Here is an 18,381-nt window from a genome sequence, read left to right as displayed (position 1 = left end):
AGAGCCTTTTCCTGCTCCCACAACCACCATTCTCCTCTCCTCCGTGTAAAACCTCTCCCTGTCTCTTGTATTTTCCATAAAAATTAAAGCTTTTCCCACTATCCCCTCAACTTTAAAAATATCTTTCCCCTTTCCTCTGCAGCCCTTTTGTAAGCCATCATTTCCCAAAGAAACATGTCCCCTCAGCGCTTGCAAAAACTTTCCTTGGGTCTCCTCTCAGGCATTCCTATCCCTGCCCATCATCTTCTCAGTTCTTATTCTGCAAATAATAAGATCTGATCGCCTGGCAGTTCTGCTCAGGGAATGCAGTGACCAGACCTGGGCTGAAGCAAGTCTCAGGGTGGTTTTGCTCAGGTTAAAGCTGCCAAAAAACCCCATCCAAGCATCCCTGCTGCAATTCCAAAGCTTTTACCAGGAATGTGACACTCTTACCTGCCTCTTTTCCTCCTTCCAGCCCACCTTTTCTTTTGGAACATGCTGCTGAAACACAGCAGCAGTTTGCAACTTCATAAAACTGAAACTCCACATCTCTATGGAAGCAAAATCCCAGCTTTTGCCTGCACCTCCAAATAAAGCCAGACAGCCTTTCCATTTACATCCCACCAAAATAAAAAAAAATCAAAATGCAATTAAGAGAGATTCTTTGCCTGAGGCACAGACTGTTTCCTCCAGAACACTCAAAGCTGGGGTCAAGCTGGGCTTTGAGCTGCTCACATTTGAAGCAGTTGTTTTCCTCACATTTAGCACAGGGCAAGGAAAAAGCAGCTTGTTAATGAGCATATAATTCTCCATTTTAACTCCTGGATGTGGCCTGATGTTTGTACTGGAAATGCCTGGATCAAGGCAGGATAATAAAACACCCAAGAAGGCAGCACATGGATTTTTAATAGCAGGCACTTGCATAGTAACATGGAAAACGTGTTGTTGCCCTAGGAGCTATTTCCACTTTTTTCCCAGAGCAGCTTCTTGGCAGTTATAAATCAGCATTCTGCCACTTCTTTATTGCTGCCTGCACAGGCCAGGATGGATTATCACTCCCCAAGCCACTCTGCAGGTTTTGGGAATTGCTGCAAAGCCTGGAGAAAGCTTTAACTGTGCAGTCTCACTAAGGCTCGTGGCTGCTGAATTAGTACCAAGCCTGTGTACACAGAATTTCCCCTTATATTATCACAAGAAATGTCTACATTCATGGTGGAGGAAATTTCTGCAGTGACAGAAGGAAAAAATCCAGTTATCAATGGGTCAACAGGTGTTTTGCTTAATGGCAAAATAAAACAGGGAATACTCTGATTTTCTTCTCCACACACCCAGATGTGTTCAATTAAAGCTTAATCCACCAAAAATGAATGAGAAACTGAGATATTGTTTCCCAAATCCCATTGTTAATGCATGGAAAAGGAAAAAAAAAAAAAACCAAGAAAAGAATCCTTTAGTAAATTGCAGATTGTCTTCTATCAGGATTTATTTTTTTTTTCTACCCTCTGCCCAGGATGCTGTTGCAATGCAATCCCCAGAGACTGATGAATAAAAATGTGAAATGACTACAAAACCACCTCTTTAGTATCTTCTAGGTGTTTTTTAGGGTTATCCCATTATCCATTAGGGTTATACCATCATTATTATTATTATTTAGGGTATCCATTATTACCTGCAGAGGTGTCTTACTGAACAGTCACATTCAAAACTGTAAATTAAATTTCCATTTCCTCCGACTTACATCAGTGTTACCACCTGAATTACCCAGTTATCTGTAGTCCAAACCTCTAGTAAATAAAATGGAGTATTCAGAGAATAAATCTCTTTTTTTTCCCATTAATGCTGTCATAATTTTAGAGTAGGCAATGGAATATTATTATGACCAGTTTGGGCAGACTCACTTTATGACATTTTCATTTCTTTTCATCATCCTCTTAATTTATTAAGTTCAATGCCAAGGTGGTACAAGGCTCGTGGTTTATACAGCTGGTTTTCACATCTGGCAATTCATGACAAGATGAGGAACACAACAGTGACACTGGCTGACAAAAGGTGACAGAAATGTACAAAATCAGTGGCACTCCAATGCTCCTGTGCTGAACTGGATACAGCAAAAAAAAAACCAAAACAAAAAACCCTGCAACCTTTAAAAGACCAAAATGTTCTTCAAAACTGCCTTTTCTTCCAGCAGTCGATCTCCTTAGGGATAAAAACCCCAAAATGATGGCATCAGTGAGTTGCTTAAATGCAGCACATAGGCAAGGTAATAAACACAGAACACCTGAATGGAGTCGGCTGCACTGAGAGTGGAAACACAGCAGGAATAACAAACCAAGGAAAAGGTGTTGAAGAAATGCAGACCTTCAGCTCCTCAGCCACTCCCAAGTTCTTGGAGAAGGGATTATGTTCAGTACAAATACTGTGTATTATTCAGGATTCCACAGCTTCCTATATTTACCCTCTACCACCAAGTTTAAACTTCACAAACGACTTCCACAAGGAAAAGCAAACAGGTCGTTCATCAGTGCTAAACATTTACACAAACAGATCACGCAATCCCTTTACAGAAGAGCCTTTCCCCTACATTTTTTTTTTTTTTGCTTTAAGTGCACAGCTGCTAAGTGATAATAAATTATTTTTGTGTTACAGCAGTCAACTACATACAGACAACACATACTAAAAACTACCTCACTAAATAACTCTCTGAAGGTAACTACTCTGTGTATATATTAAATTTCAAGTAATGATCAGCCCAAGTTGGTTTGTTGTTTTTTTGTTTTTTTTTTTAAAGAAAACAATCAGACAAACCAACAACCACTAATTCCAGGGACAAGAACACCAGGGAGATACAGTTAACTGCAAGGACTATAGGAACAGATACACCAATAGAAATGGGACAAATTCTCAGCACTAAGGCACAATAGAATCAGTACTAGAGTATGGCTAAAACCTTACTTTACTACAGCATCAAGTGAGGAGTTACCAGGGAGTGTTCCTACGCTCAAAACACTCGGCTACAACATCAGTGACTTCTGTGGTCAAGAAGCTTCTACCTTAGTGCAGCTGCTTTGCTAAAGGAGGGGATTTCAGGGGCCAAGGGGGTGCTCACTTATATCTTACTTAGAATTAAGGGTTGGTTCCTACTTGCTCAACAAAATGGAGTTTTCTTACTGAATTTATCCCTTTACTTGCACTCTTTGTAAAACTATGACACAATTCTGATGGGAGAAAAGCAGGTGTTGGATGTTGGTGGTCGCTGGAGCTGACCAGAAAACCCTCGACCAGAAAACCCCCGTTGTTTTTGGATATTGGCCCCAAAATTTGTGACCACTGTAAGGCATGATACAAAACCCACCTAAAACATGAGATTAGGTGGGCTTTGGATCAAACACTCACTTAGCTCTGGGGTTTGTGGTCCCACCAGTCAGTTCTCCTGAACTTTAAACAACTTTACCCCACAGGAAAAAAAATCAAGCACAGGTCTAAGACCAAGAGGTTTTAGGCTTAAAATAAGGGTGTTCTGGAGAGTCTTTTCAAACAGGCCCTCGGTAGGATCTGCCATTTGCCCTTAAAAACAGACGATTTCTCGCACTTGGGGACCTCTGCTATTGTTTTTTGATCCGCTGAGATGCCACGAGTTCAGTCCCCACGAAGGGCTCAGGCCGAGAAGCCACGCCAGGAGGAAGAAGAGCTCCGAACTCCGCTTGAAACGCGCATCCTGGAAATTTGGGCACGGCAAACCCAGCGCTGCCAGAACAGTCTGGAAAACCTCTTCCCTCGCCGGAGAGCGCTGGAAGGACGGCTGCGGGAGCCGCCGGGCGCCAGCCCCGCGCTCCGCGGCGCAGCATCACCATCCCCACCATCCCCACCATCCCCACCATCCCCACCATCCCCACCATCCCCACCATCCCCACCATCCCCACCACCCCCTCCCGCCCTACGCGCGGCGCGCAGCGGCGGCCGCGTGTCCTCCGCGGGCGAGCGCGGGGCTCATGAGGTTCTCGGTGATGTAGGCCACGAGCAGGCAGATGAAGACGAGCATCACGCAGATGGATCCCCCCACGGCCGTCATGGCCACGACGATGTCGCGCATGGCCGCGGGCTCCACGCGGAACTCCACGCACTGCGCGGGCGGCGCGGGGCGCGGCGGGGCGTAGCGCGGCTGCAGGCACAGGCGGTAGCGCACGCTGCCGTGCGCCTCGGCCAGCAGGTAGTCGCGACATGCGGCTCCCAGCTCCACGCTGTCGCAGGGGAAGCGCGTGTAGGTGCCGTCCCAGGAGCAGTTGAGCGCGAAGCCGCGCAGGGCGGCGGCGGGGCGCGGCGGCGGCCCCCAGTGCCGCAGCCCCCACTGCAGCAGCACGCTGCCGTTCCGCAGCACGTTGGCCACCAGCGCACCGCCGGCGGAGCGGTGGGCGCGGCAGCCCCGAGCCGCGCACTGGAAGCCGCGGGCCGGCGGGCGGAAGCACAGCCGCGCCCCCGCCGCCGCCGCGCCATCGCCGCCCACCTTGTAGGGGCACCACGGCTCGTCGGGGTCGCGGTCGGGGTCGGGGTTGGGGTCGGCGACCCCGAGGCACAGCAGGGCGAGCAGAGGAGGCAGCAGGCTGGGCGTGCCGGGCATGCCGGCGGCCGCCGCCGCATGGAGCCTCGGAGCGCGGGGCCGGCGGACGCGCGGGGCGAGCGCGGGGCGAGCGCGGGCTCGGCAGCCGCCGCGGGGCCGCCAATGGAGAGGCGGTGCCGCCGTTAACTCTCGCCGGGCTGCGGAGCACCCGCCCGCTGCGGCCGCTGGTGGCCGCCCGGACGCGGCTCTCGGGGCTCCGCACGGCGCACGGAGCGCCGAGACCCCGCGGGGGCGGGTTCTGGCGGTGCTGAGACCCCGCAAGGACCGGCACAAAGGCGTGCTGAGACCCCCGGGGTGCTGGGACCCCTCAGGGGTGGGCACGGGGGATGACGAGACCCCCCAAGGGTTGGTACGGGGATGCTCATACCCCACGGGGGTTGGTACAGGGGATGCTCAGACCCCACTAGGGTTGGTACAGGGATGCTCAGACCCCACAGGGGTCGGCACGGGGAGATGCACAAACCCCACAGGGGTTGGTGCAGGGATTCTCAGACCCCATTAGGGTTGGTGCAGGGATGCTCAGACCCCATTAGGGTTGGTACAGGGATGCTCAGACCCCGCAGGGGTTGGTACAGGGATGCTCCGACCCCACTAGGGTTGGTGCAGGGATGCTCAGACCCCGCAGGGGTTGGTACAGGGATGCTCAGACCCCATTAGGGTTGGTACAGGGATGCTCAGACCCCGCAGGGGTTGGTGCAGGGATGCTCAGACCCCATTAGGGTTGGTACAGGGATGCTCAGACCCCATTAGGGTTGGTACAGGGATGCTCAGACCCCACTAGGGTTGGTGCAGGGATGCTCAGACCCCGCAGGGGTTGGTGCAGGGATGCTCAGGCCCCGCAGGGGTTGGTACAGGGATGCTCAGACCCCATTAGGGTTGGTACAGGGATGCTCAGACCCCATTAGGGTTGGTACAGGGATGCTCAGACCCCACTAGAGTTGGTACAGGGATGCTCAGACCCCACTAGAGTTGGTACAGGGATGCTCAGACCCCACTAGGGTTGGTGCAGGGATGCTCAGACCCCATTAGGGTTGGTACAGGGATGCTCAGACCCCACTAGAGTTGGTACAGGGATGCTCAGACCCCACTAGGGTTGGTGCAGGGATGCTCAGACCCCATTAGGGTTGGTACAGGGATGCTCAGACCCCACTACGGTTGGTACAGGGATGCTCAGACACCACAGGGGGTGGCACAGGGGATGTGCAGCCCACACCGTCCCTCCCCCGAGCTCTGCTGTGCCCACCGGGGTGGTGTTGGTGAGCTGCTGCCACTGTCTTGGTCGAGTTGCAGGTTTCGTCCCACACCAACGTTATTTAAAAAAAAAAAAAATCGTGTTTTTGATCTGGTTTTACATAACGTCCTGTTTTAATTTTTATAGCAGAACATAAGCATTTGTATGTATTTAACCTGTAAAATATAGCAATTCTCACGTTACGTGGTTAAAACCCCCCAAAAATGTGCCTGAGGATGGCCGGGAGGCGCCTCTGTCCCCGGGGGCTGACACCAGCAGGGCTGCAGTCCATGGCAGGGCTGGGGAAGGTGACAGAGCTCCCCTTCAGCTGATGCAAACCTTGTTGGAAAACCGGAGCTCACACGGATTTTATTTTATTTTATTTTTAACACAGTGATAACCGCACACCCAGGCTGCTTTAACCTCTTGGCTTTGGGAATTTAAATGAACTCGGCGAGGATGTAATAAAGACACGAGACCCTCCCAGGAGGTCAGCTGAGAGCAGGGACAACTCTGGGTCTTAGTGCACACCCTGAGACAGAAGGAACAAGGATATTCCTCTTCCTGCCCTGCCCCAAATGCCATTTCCTCCCCCTGCAGCAGGAGCAGCCCTCCATCCACCCCTGGCTCTGGAGCCAGCAGCTGATTTTGCAGCACAGGAGGAGACAGCAGTGCTCCATCCCAGCTTCACACCGTAATTAATGTTCTCTGAACGACCTTGAGAGAGGTACACGAGAGTATTGACCTGTCTAAATGGGGAAAGAAAAGAGCTCCAATGAAGCAATAACAAAAATACAGGATTAAACAGTGTTTGGAGATCCTTCGAGCTGTTAAATTGGTAAAAGTTGCTTTAAGTCCTTTTCTGAGTAGAAGGGGAAATAAAGCAATGTTTCTTTTTGGTTTTGATCAGGTTTTACATAAAGTTGTGTTCCAGATTTTATAGCAAAACATAAGCATTTGTCTATATTTAGCTTGTAAAATATAATAATTAACATATTATTTTGTTAAACCCCTCAGAAATGTGCCAAAACACATTGCTGTAGTTCTTCACCGTGTTACATATTTAGAAACACATCGCATTTTACTGTGTATGTTTTCTTTAAAAACAAAATTTGAATTTTGTAAGTTGAAAATACAACAAAAATAAGATCCCAAGGCCTATTTTTATTTCATAGGTTGAACAAAACCAAACCCAAATCATACCTGGAAGGTGATGCTTGCATATACACAAAGTGTAATTTGCACCAGTGTGGAATTTGTTTAAATAGTTTTGTTTTCTGGTGCATTGAACATGAATAGTCTGACAGCAGGACACCTTTTCCTGTTGGAAAGACTGCATTTTTCAAGTGTATGGTTCCTAGGGAAATCTTTAATTTACCAATATCAAGTATTGCAAGTTATTTCCACATCTAGTTTTCACCAGATTTAATGGGAGTGTCTGCTAGCCTATGGAAAGTTGCCAGGAATCTTTTTTGATACCAAGAGGGATCAATAAAAAAATAGGATCAGCATAGAAAAGGATGCTGAAGGTGCAGTTATGGCTTGGAAAACACTTGGATATTGGAGCAGGAAGAGGTGCTGTGCTGCTGAAGGCACTTCTTGGCAAATTTACTGTGGAATTCCAGCCAGGATGCAAAAACTGGAGATCTGACAGCCCTTCCTGAGAAATGTGAGCGTGCTCAGCAAGTGGCTGGAGCCAAACCAAGCAAGATTTTCCTCCTTCAAACTTCGTGTCCTTCTCCTCACAGCGATGATTGTTCCCAGAGCTGTCCTTGTTGCCATGTCCAGGGAGGAGATCTGGCACCAGCCTCTGTGGTTGCTTGTGATTAACACCTCACCCTGAGTTCTGCTGGGAGATCCAAGGGTCTGGAGTGTGGCGCAGGGAAGGAAAATGGTTGGCCCAGCAGTGAAGGCCCTGAACCCATCAAAAAAATTACAACACTACAAGTTGACTACACCTTCTGCACTTTTTTTGGCCTTGCACTGTTGTCGCTGGGATATTCTTCTTTCTTTCAGGATTTTTCATAGAGTAGTGCAGAAGAAAGAAGGGGAAAACAATTTGTATTTTTGCTCTTTGTTTTTTCTCTTGTGGAATGCGTTTGGAGGATTGTTCACCTGGGGTGATTGCTTGGTTGGGTTCTGGTGAGGATTGTTGGAGCTGATGGCCAATCCAACCCACCTGTGGCTGCACTCTCAGAGAGGGGCACGAGCTGGGAGTTGGATATGGGAGTTAGAAAAGTAGGTTTGTGCCTTTAGGATCTCCTTTAAATAGTATATTAATGGGGTATAGCATAGTTATAATAAAGAAATCATTCAGCCTCCTGGACTGGAGTCACACATCAGCATTTCTTCCCAACGGGTTCCCCTGCATTTACAATACACGGTGTCTGAGCAAAACCCCAAATATTTATGCCAGAGCCAAGCAGACCCACATGCTTTGGCTTGGTCAGCCTGCCCGTGCTGGCTTTGTCTCAGTGTTTGCTCTCTTAGCAATCCATCTGTTTCCTGAGACCTTGTTCTGGGCTTCTTCATGGCATTGCTTCAGCATTCTGCTGCTCAGGCCAATCCCTGTGATCTGCTCTGAGCTGTGAACCCCCAGCAGCATCCCAGATTGCTTTACGGACCCAGCACCACAGGGGTCTGCCTTTTCTGCTTCTCCTCCACTGGGTTTATTGTCTCTTCTCAAGGAAACAGTGAAGGAGCATCCAAACTCGCTGCGGGCCAGGCAATGAAGCACTGACAACCTTACAGCTCACAATTTATGCAACGCTCTGCTAATTTTAGTCTCAGATATGGCCAGGGCAGACAGTCCCCAGGGCAGAGATGTTTGCTCTCAGCTGAGGGCAGCACATGACATATGGTTCCTAAAGCATCCTCCAAGCTGGGAGCTTTGCATTCAGTTGAGTTGCTCCAGTTCCCTCCAAGTCATAACTTTGAGGATTACTCACCCCAGGCATGCAAACACAGAGAATCTGCCTCCAAATTTAGATTATGCTGCAGCCTGAATCCGTGAACAGCCTCACCCCCACTGGGCTTCTATTTCCAGTGCTTGATTCACTTCCAGTCAGGGCTGAACCTGGCAGTGCCAGGCTGAGGGAGCGCAGCAGGCAGAGCTGAGCTGGGGCAGCTTGGGCACAGAGCTCTGGCACCGTGCCTGGGGGGTCAGGGGTGCTGCTCTGACCCGGGAAAGGGAGGCAGTTCTGATCAGGATGCTCTGAAGCACCAACTGCAGCCTCAGCTGGTCTGCTGTGAGCGTGCTATTCGTAGAGGAGCTGCATCCCAGCAGGGCTGGCAAAGCACCAACGCAGCTTTAACCATCTCAGGGCATTTGGGGGATCTTAAAACCCACTAGGGTTTTGTAGCGAGCTCCTTACTGGGCTCCATGAGCAGCTCTGGCACTTGGCTAAAAGATACTTTCCTAAAATTGTCACTTTCCTTATTCTGCTCCACTCTATGCCAGAGTTGGACTTGCACAGCTGGTTGTACTGGTAAGAAACACAAGCAGAATCAAAACAAAGAAGCAAAAAGTCCTATGAAATGTAAATTTCAAGTTCCATTACAACCAGTGGGGGAAAAAAAAAATCAATGCTGTCAGAATAAAAAAGGCTGAGCTTGTTGGGAAATAAATATTGTTTTCCCCAGTGTCTAAAAGTGCTTGCAAAATATGCCACAAACAAGGGATTAAAAAGAGCTCAACTAATTCAAATAGAGAACAAAGATGCTCTGATTTTTTTACCAGGTGATGACATTCAGGCACAGGCTGTGTTTGATGATTGAGGTCCCAGAGTCTGGTGATGAGGAAGCAGCAGACGGCTCAGGCACAGGGGTCTGGCACAGGACAGGGAGTGGGACAGCTCTGCCCTGTTCTTATCACTCAAAGCAGGTTCTGGGCTTTGAGATACCGTGATTAAACCCATTCTCCTTTCATTTTAAATTCCAGGGGTTCCAGCTGACTGTTCCTTCTTTGTCCCTGAGGTCAGGTAAGATGTCTTTTGGAGGCCAAGTAAAGTCCCACAGGATTCAATCTACTGCATCAACAATTCCCAGCTTGCTGATCAAAACCTGTCTAGAAGAAGCAAAATTGACCTTAGCTCCCTGTCAAGTGTTGGGAGACTGGAAATAATCCAGACAGGTTGGAACTGCATTCCTTGGGCTGCAAATATTCCTTTTTTCCCCTTTCTTGGCTGTCTCTGTCCCCATGGGGAAGAGCCTCTCTCAGCTCAGGCCAGCCCTCACCTCCAGCAGGGAAGATGCACAGCATTCCATGGGGACACTGAGCCCAGCAGGACTGTCAAGGAGAGCTCTGCAAGGATCTGCTCCAAGTCTCTGGAGGGTCTCTGCAGCAGGAAGGGGGTGCAGGTGTTGACATCCACACACACACACTCTGCTGGCCGTGGTTGGTGCTCTTGCACAGCTCCAGGCAAAGAACAGGAAATTTCCTCTGGTTCCCTCCCCACCCTACTCAAAGGATGTGTTAAAGAAACACTACTGAGCAAAATCATTTATGAAGACAGATTCCTTTGTATTAGAGACAGTCGAGTGAGTCCAGGGACCAGCTCAGGCACCCCTCTGCTGCCCGGGGGGGGGTAAAAAACACCCCCCAAAACCAACCAAAAAAGCCCTCTCCAGCTTCGAAAGGGGATGTGAAAAACAAGAGGGCAAAGAACACAGTAAATCAAAAAGTGCTTCTAAGAAAAGCAGCAGGATAAGATCACTCCCAGTCTGAGAGATCTCTGAGAGGCAGCAGTGGCCCCACACCGAGAGGGATTTTCATCTGCAAACCCCCTGCAAGGGCCTGCAGAGAGTTCCCTCCTCCTGCCTTTGCTCTGGGCAGTGTTTCATTCAGGAGGCAGTTCCCAGGAGGAGTCCCCATCCCCTCATTCGTGGAGTATCCCGTTTTTTCAGCAGCTCTCAGAAGTAGTCATCCTTCTTGCCACCAGCTCCCTGCCTTCCCACACGGTCCTTCTGCTCTTGGACAAGCTCCAGGTCATCGTTGTCATCCACCTCCCCTCCATGATCCTCCTGGGGGCACAGGGAACAGGCAGGAAGGACAAATCAGCAAAAAGGAGAACCTGGAAAAGGAGACCCTAAAGCACACCACGCCCTCCCCAAGCACAACTCCTCCACCAAAGCAGCCCAGCTTTGGAAACCTGGGAAAACAGGGAAAAACCCACCCCTGCCAGGCACCTTCAGGTGTCACTGGCAGGACACAGAGGTGTTTTAAGCACATTTAATATCCTGGAAGCACAATGCAACTTGGACATCTCTGCCTGTTGCCTCTGCTGCATGAGGGGCAGAATGAGGGGCAGGTGTAAAGAGCAGGTATGTGGAGGTGGCATTTTACATCCACCACATTTAAAACTGCGTCACCAACGCCACCCAGGCCATGCAGCAGCCAGCACAGCCTCCATGGATGATTTTAGCTCCAACCATCCATTGTAGACACCTGCAAGAGGCCTGGAATCACTCAGGGAAAGGAGACCTGACACCAGCTCTGCTCTGCCCACCCTTTATTTCCCCACTCCCTTCACTCCCAAACCCTCAGCTCCTCAGCAATCCTGGGAAAACTGCAGAAAAAACCCTCAGGAGCCACTCACAAAGGGCAGGGAGAGAGAATGAATGAGAGTGGAAGAGGATTCATTTCTATCTCTGTGAGCCAGAAGGTACCAGGGTGATCCTCTCTAGCTCTTGCTGGAAAAACATTAATCTGGCCTTGATGCACTGGCACAGCCTTGATTCCTGCTGTGACTGATTCCTGCTGAGATTCCTTCTGTGATTGATTCCTGCTGTGACTGACTCCTGCTGTGACTGATTCCTGCTGAGATTCCTTCTGTGATTGACTCCTGCTGTGATTGATTCCTACTGAGATTCCTTCTGTGATTGATTCCTGCTGTGATTGACTCCTGCTGTGACTGACTCCTGCTGATTCTCCCTGTGATTGACTCCTGCTGTGACTGATTCCTGCTGAGATTCCTTCTGTGATTGATTCCTGCTGTGATTGATTCCTACTGAGATTCCCCCTGTGATTGACTCCTGCTGTGACTGATTCCTGCTGTGACTGATTCCTGCTGAGATTCCTGCTGTGATTGATTCCCCCTGTGATTCCTGCTGTGATTGATTCCTGCTGTGATTGACTCCTGCTGTGACTGACTCCTGCTGATTCCCCCTGTGATTGATTCCCCCTGTGATTCCTGCTGTGATTGATTCCTGCTGTGATTGATTCCTGCTGTGACTGACTCCTCCTGTGACTGATTCCTGCTGAGATTCCTTCTGTGATTGATTCCTGCTGCGATTGATTCCCCCCCGTGATTGACTCTTCCTGTGACTGATTCCTGCTGTGATTGATTCCTATTGAGATTCCCCCTGTGATTGATTCCTGCTGAGATTGATTCCCCCTGTGATTGATTCCTGCTGAGATTGATTCCCCCTGTGATTGATTCCTGCTGAGATTGATTCCCCCTGTGATTGATTCCCCCTGTGATTCCTGCTGAGATTCCCCCTGTCATTGATTCCTGCTGCAATTGATTCCCCCTGTGATTCCTGCTGTGATTGATTCCCCCTGTGATTGACTCTTCCTGTGACTGATTCCTGCTGAGATTGATTCCCCCTGTGATTCCTGCTGTGATTGATTCCTGCTGTGATTGATTCCTGCTGTGATTGATTCCCCCTGTGATTAATTCCCCCTGTGATTCCTGCTGAGATTCCCCCTGTCATTGATTCCCCCTGTGATTCCCCCCAGCTGCTGTTTGGGAAGCATCCCACAGCTCAGCTGCTGCAGGTGGATGCAGACAGAAGGGAGGAGGGGACAAAGAGCACAGAGGGTGCTCTGAACACCTGGAAAAGGCAGCAGTGGGCTCCAGGTTTGTTCTGGACACCTCACTGAGCAGGCAGAGGCAGACCTGGAGGCCCTGCTCACACCTGGCTCCCTAAAAGCTGAGTCCCCCCAAGCTCCTGGCTGCCAACACCCCCAGGTGAGCCCACACCAGAGAGGGAAAGAGGAAGAACCTTGGTGTCGTACAATTTCTTGCTCCTGATCTTCTTGGTAGTCCTCCAGAGGCTCTTCCCTGGGCTTGGCAGGTCTGCCAGCGTCCTGAAAAACACAGCCAGGCAGAGTTGAGAGTGCCCCAGCCTGCTCCCATCCCTGCCAGGGTCACAGCTCCCTGCATCAGAGCCGCAGTTCTGGAGCTTGGGGCTGGATCTGCAATCAGGGGGAGCAGAGGGACAATCAGGCAACAAAAACTCCATTTATTTTTTCCATCCAGTCTCTTTTCCCACCTGCTGGCAGCTCCTCTTTCCTGCAGCAGGAGGGCCCCAGGGCTGTTGCCTCAAGCCCCAGGACTCTGGAAAAATTTGGGTTATTTGGGGTAGAGCTTTAGGGAGCACAGCACAGCCAGATCTGAAAGCCAGGTATTTATGTCACTAATTCTTTCCACATTTTCACTAATCTCAAGGAGGTGTTGCTCTGCTGGTGCCAGCATCTCTCTTTTATTTTATTTCATTGGCCTGGATTTCTTTTTTTCTTTCTTAATCCCACCATTAATCATGATTTTAGAGCCTGACAGATAAAACACTCCTTTTTTTAAAACAAGCAACATTCAGCTGCTTGTCAAAACAAATGAACATTTCCCTGATGCAGAGTCTGGCTTCAGGCAGCAAGAAAGACTTTGTGAAATAAATGGATTCCATCTGCAAGGAAGCAAACAAGGAGGCAGAGCTCTCACATGCTGCCAGGTGCCTTGGACAGGGCTGCACTGACCAGAACCCGAGCACAGACTCAGATTATTGTCTCTGGTTCTGCTCCCAAGTGCATGAAAGTCCCCCAGTCCACATTTCCCCATCCCTAAAGGTGTTGCAAGTGCCAGGGGGGACTTCAGCAAGCAGAGAGGATGAGGCCAGAGCAAGCTCTGGTGCATGGCTAAAAGATAATTTCCTAAACTCTGGCACCTTTGCTTATTGTGCTCCACTCTGCACCAGAGCTGGACTTGCACAGCTGATTGTACTGGTAAGAAACAAAAGCAGAATGAAAACAAAGAACCAAAAAGTCCTATGAAATGTACATTTCAGGCTCCATTACAACCAGGGGAAGAAAAAATAGGTTGGTTTTGACCAATGTGCCAAAGAGCTTTCTCCCACCTGCCATAATCCTGGAGGGATTATGGATCCCTCCAGGAATCTGACATTTCCCTTCCAGTCCTTAAACTCTCTAAAGCCCACCCATCCATCCCCAGCTGGGATCCCTCCCTGGCCCTGCTGGTTGTCCCCAGTCAGTCACCTTTGGTGGCTTCTCCTTCGACTCTTCTTTAACTCTGGGCTCCTTCAACTTCTCCGGGCCTCCCACCTTCTCCTCAAAGTCGGGTCTCTCCAGCTCAGCCTCCTCAAACTCATCCTCACCTTGGTTATTGGGGTCCTGGGCAGGATCTGCAGCATCGTCTGGCATCTGGACAAGAAAAGCCTCTTGTGGAAGGATATTCCCTCAGGAGGCAGAAACCTGCCTTCCCCAGCGAGCCTGGAACACTCTCCAAGCCTGTTAGTGTTTGTTAAAAACCCCAAGACAGTCTTTGTTACCCCTCCACACCCAAGGAGTTTGGAGTGGCACTTCACAGAAACTTCTGGGTAATTATTGACTTTTTGGACTCTTATTCCGAGCCAGAGTTGCATCCAGATGAAACAGGGCAGGATGAAAAGATGAAAACTTTTCACAGGCGGGCTGGGCAGGGCTGGGAGCACCCTGGGACAGGGGAAGGTGTCCCTGCCCGTGGCTGGGGGTGGGCTGAGACGAGATTTAAGGTCCCTTCCGAGCCTTGGAGTGGGTTTGTGACGCTGTGGTTACTCACCATGGGCTCCTGGACCACGGGCTCCTTCTGTGAGTGCACCTCCCTGTCGATGACTCCTGCATCTGCCAGGGACAGGGATGGGGACAGAGACAGGGATGGATGGGGACAGGGACGGGATGGGGACAGGGATGGGATAGGGACAGGGATGGGATGGGGACAGGGATGGGATGGGGACAGGGATGGGGACAGGGACAGGGATGGGGATGGGGACAGGGATGGGGACGGGGACAGGGATGGGGACGGGGACGGGATGGGGACAGGGATGGGGACAGGGATGGGATGGGGACAGGGATGGGGACAGGGATGGGATGGGGACAGGGATGGGGATAGGGATGGGGACAGGGATGGGATGGGGACAGGGATGGATAGGGACAGGGATAGGGATTGGATGGGGATGGGGACAGGGATGGGGACAGGGATGGGATGGGGACAGGGATGGGATGGGGACAGGGATGGGATGGGGACAGGGATAGGGATTGGATGGGGATGGGGACAGGGAGGGGGACAGGGATGGGGACAGGGATGGGACAGGGACAGGGATGGGGACGGGGACAGGGATGGGGACAGGGACAGTCAGTGGGGTCTCCTTGAAGCCACTGCCACCACTTGGGTGGCTGATCTCAACCTGCTTGGGGCAGCCAGAGCTCTGTGAATGTCTGCAGGGAAAACGATGTAGGAAATGGACAGACAAACCTCCACAGACACAGGAGGGTTTCATTTGCAGCCGGGGAAGAAGCTTGGTGTGAAAATGAAGTACACAGACATTAGCCAGAAAAATTACAAACTGATGTTTCTGTAGGTGAAAGTAAGAATGTGGCTTAAGTAAGTGAGAAAATGTTGATAAGATCTTATATCTGAGAGGTTTTATAGTGTAGTAATGTAATTGTATAGAGTAAGCTAAGGATATAAATATATAATTATATATTTGATATAATAAGGATATATAATATATAAATATATAATATATATTATACATAATAATAATATTATTCATATAAAAATAATATATAAGAGAACATTATGTTATATAATAATTATAATAATGTACATACTATATAGTTATAGATAATATATAAAATGTTATACATATAAATATATATTATATATTATATATTAAATGTTAAGTGTTATGTTATATGTTAATGTTATATATTATATACGTTATTTATATATATTATATATACTTATAGTATATAAGTATATACTATAATAGTATATAAGTATATATTATATATACCATATATATTATATATAGTGTATACAATAACATATATATAGTATATAGAATACACTATATAAGTATATTATATATACTTTTACAGTATATATATTTTATATTATATACACTATATATTATGATAATATTTTAATATATATATTATATATATATATTATATAATATTTTATATATATATATATAATTTATATATATATATAAAATTATAATGTATTTTATAATAGAAGCCTATGTGTGTACATATAATATTAGCCCATTGGATAAATTATACCCAGTGCAGTAGAATTAAGTAAAACTGATAGGTTTGAAAAACAAAATAAACTTTGTGGCAACTTTCCATTGGATTAGAGTGTTTTATATTGCCTTGTAACAAATAAACTTTTGACTACTTTTGAGCTGTGGCTGACTGCTTTTAAAACTTTAATATCTCATTTTAATATTTTAAATTTGAAAATTGAATTACATTTTTTTTTTAAATTTTAAATCTCACAGCCTTTGAGGCTGATGTTGCTCTGAGCAATGAATTGTTTTTAGCCCGGCAGTATTGCCACCGCTTCGATTAAAGATGATAATTGGTGTCTCCATTCAAATACTACGAAGGAAAGCATTTCCATACCCATTTCCAGCTCCTCCTCGTCCTCCCTGTCCTTCCCTGCCCCTCTCCTGGGGCTGGGGGGCTGGGGGCTGCCACTCTGCCCGGCCCTGGGGGCAACCTGCGGCTCCATGGGGTGGCCACGTGCTTGTTCCTCGTCCCTCTGGGCATTCACCTTGCTAACGAGGTCCTTCCAGCTGCAACCAACCAGAAAATATCCCAGAAAACTGTAAATATTCCAGAAAACTCAGCGAATGTTCCAGAAAACTCATTAACTATTCCAAAAAACTCAGTGAATATTCCAGAAAACTCATTAAATGTTCCATAAAACTCATTGAGTATTCCAGAAAACTCAGTGAATGTTCCATAAAACTCACTGAATAGTCCAGAAAACTCAGTAAATGTTCCAGAAAACTCATTAAATATTCCATAAAACTCAGTAATTATTCCAGAAAACTCATTAAATGTTCCAGAAAACTCATTGAATATTCCAGAAAACTCATTGAATGTTCCAGAAAACTCAGTAAATGTTCCATAAAATTCAGTAAATATTCCAGAAAACTCAGTGAATGTTCCAGAAAACTCAGTGAATGTTACAGAAAACTCATTAATTATTCCAGAAAACCTAGTAAATATTCCATAAAACTCAGTGAATGTTCCAGAAAACTCAGTGAATATTCCAGAAAACTATTTAATGATGCAAGCAGAGATAAAAAAATACTCTGACATACTTCTATTTTTCATCTATTCATAATCCTGCAGTTCTTCAGTGCAGAACTCTGAACTCCATGGCCAGTGTGAGCTGCTGCTTTCCCAATTTGGGCAGACACAACAATTCCTCTCCAGGCCTGGCAGTCAAGGACACCTCACTGCCTCAGGCCCCAAAAAAACTTAAACAAAAATGAGTTTGGGGGGAGTAAACTTGGGGTAAATTCCTTCATTACCTGAAGCTGTAACTGGGACATTCACCCCCAATATGCAAATGGACCAAACTTATAAAAACATAAAAACCTGTGACTTGTTGTCCGTTTTTTGGGGGGCTTTGTCTGCCCTAAATGTACCTGAAGGCCCTTCAATAAACAGAACTGCTTTTTATTCTCCTTATTTCGTTTTCAGGTAGCCCCAAATGCGTCACAGCCACAAACCCCCTGAGCTGTTCCTGCTGTGTCCCTGCAGATGTGATTTATCACAGCACTTTGGGGAGGACGTGGCCATTTAAAGCAAAAAGCAAAGGAAAAATCCCTGCCCTGGAAAGGCCACAGGTTAAGTGAACAGACAAAAATAGAAGAGAAGAAAGGGCAGGAACAGGCTGAGTCTAGAATGAAATCCAGAAGTTTCCTCTACAGATAAAACAGAAATGAAATCCTGTTTGCTCCAATAAACTGAACAGGCACGACCTGCACACGCACAGGGGATAAATAAGTTAAAGGAGGAAGCACTATTTTCAGAGGCACTTTTTGGATTGTGGCCAGGCTTTGATGAATTGCAGCCACAGAGAGACATTTTCTTCCTTTTGCAGAGCAGAGCAGTGTCCTGCCAGAGCTGCTGAGACAATAAATTGGTTTTACAATTGTTTATTTTTTCCCCAGTGTCTGTACGTTGGATTATGTTTTTTTTTGAAAACAGTAATAGAACTTTTAAAACAATATAGATGTTATAATTCACGTTATCACAATCAGAAGTTGACTATTGCTTAATTACAATGTATTATATGTGTTTCTTGGCTTATCAGTTTTTGCTACACTGTATTATAAATGTCTTAAAGTTTACCATCTAAAATTACCCCTCATAAGTCTTACTATAATACATCTTTCATCATTCTTTTTCTCTAAAATATCCAGCCTTATTTGTAAAACCATCCTTTAAAACTTTATTTCTAACTTTATTTTTCTT

The 18,381-nt window shown here is 47.5% G+C and overlaps 2 protein-coding genes and 1 long non-coding RNA gene across 3 annotated transcripts in view; 1 reads left to right on the top strand and 2 right to left on the bottom strand.

Annotated features, from left to right (window-relative positions):
- The first annotated feature begins 309 nt into the window (after positions 1-309).
- LOC137461708 (uncharacterized) lies at positions 310-2,748 on the top strand. Its single transcript, XR_010993458.1, has 2 exons — positions 310-904; positions 2,181-2,748. It is a non-coding gene; the product is annotated as an uncharacterized lncRNA (long non-coding RNA).
- A 1,108-nt stretch (positions 2,749-3,856) lies between these two features.
- On the bottom strand, positions 3,857-4,644 carry FNDC10 (fibronectin type III domain containing 10). Its single transcript, XM_068171382.1, has one exon. The coding sequence runs from the start codon at positions 4,592-4,594 to the stop codon at positions 3,914-3,916; it is 681 nt and encodes a 226-aa protein (XP_068027483.1). The 5' UTR covers positions 4,595-4,644; the 3' UTR covers positions 3,857-3,913.
- Positions 4,645-10,496: 5,852 nt separating this feature from the next.
- Positions 10,497-18,381, bottom strand: part of LOC137487181 (Golgi integral membrane protein 4-like) — a 32,086-nt gene continuing 24,201 nt past the window's right edge. Inside the window, exons 10-14 of the mRNA XM_068212809.1 lie at positions 16,513-16,685; positions 14,660-14,721; positions 14,098-14,262; positions 12,844-12,915; positions 10,497-10,847 (exon numbers count right to left, since the gene is read on the bottom strand). Of these exons, the coding sequence (XP_068068910.1) occupies positions 10,737-10,847; positions 12,844-12,915; positions 14,098-14,262; positions 14,660-14,721; positions 16,513-16,685 (583 nt within the window). The 3' untranslated portion in view covers positions 10,497-10,736. The remainder of the gene's footprint in view (positions 10,848-12,843; positions 12,916-14,097; positions 14,263-14,659; positions 14,722-16,512; positions 16,686-18,381) is intronic.

This window comes from Anomalospiza imberbis, chromosome 23, assembly GCF_031753505.1.
Source record: "Anomalospiza imberbis isolate Cuckoo-Finch-1a 21T00152 chromosome 23, ASM3175350v1, whole genome shotgun sequence".
Lineage (NCBI taxonomy): Eukaryota > Metazoa > Chordata > Aves > Passeriformes > Viduidae > Anomalospiza > Anomalospiza imberbis.
This window is presented reverse-complemented; position numbering and strand designations above follow the sequence as displayed.

Excerpts from the sequence above, each read along its gene's own strand:
- FNDC10 (XM_068171382.1), bottom strand. The coding sequence starts at position 4,594 with ATGCCCGGCACGCCCAGCCTGCTGCCTCCTCTGCTCGCCCTGCTGTGC.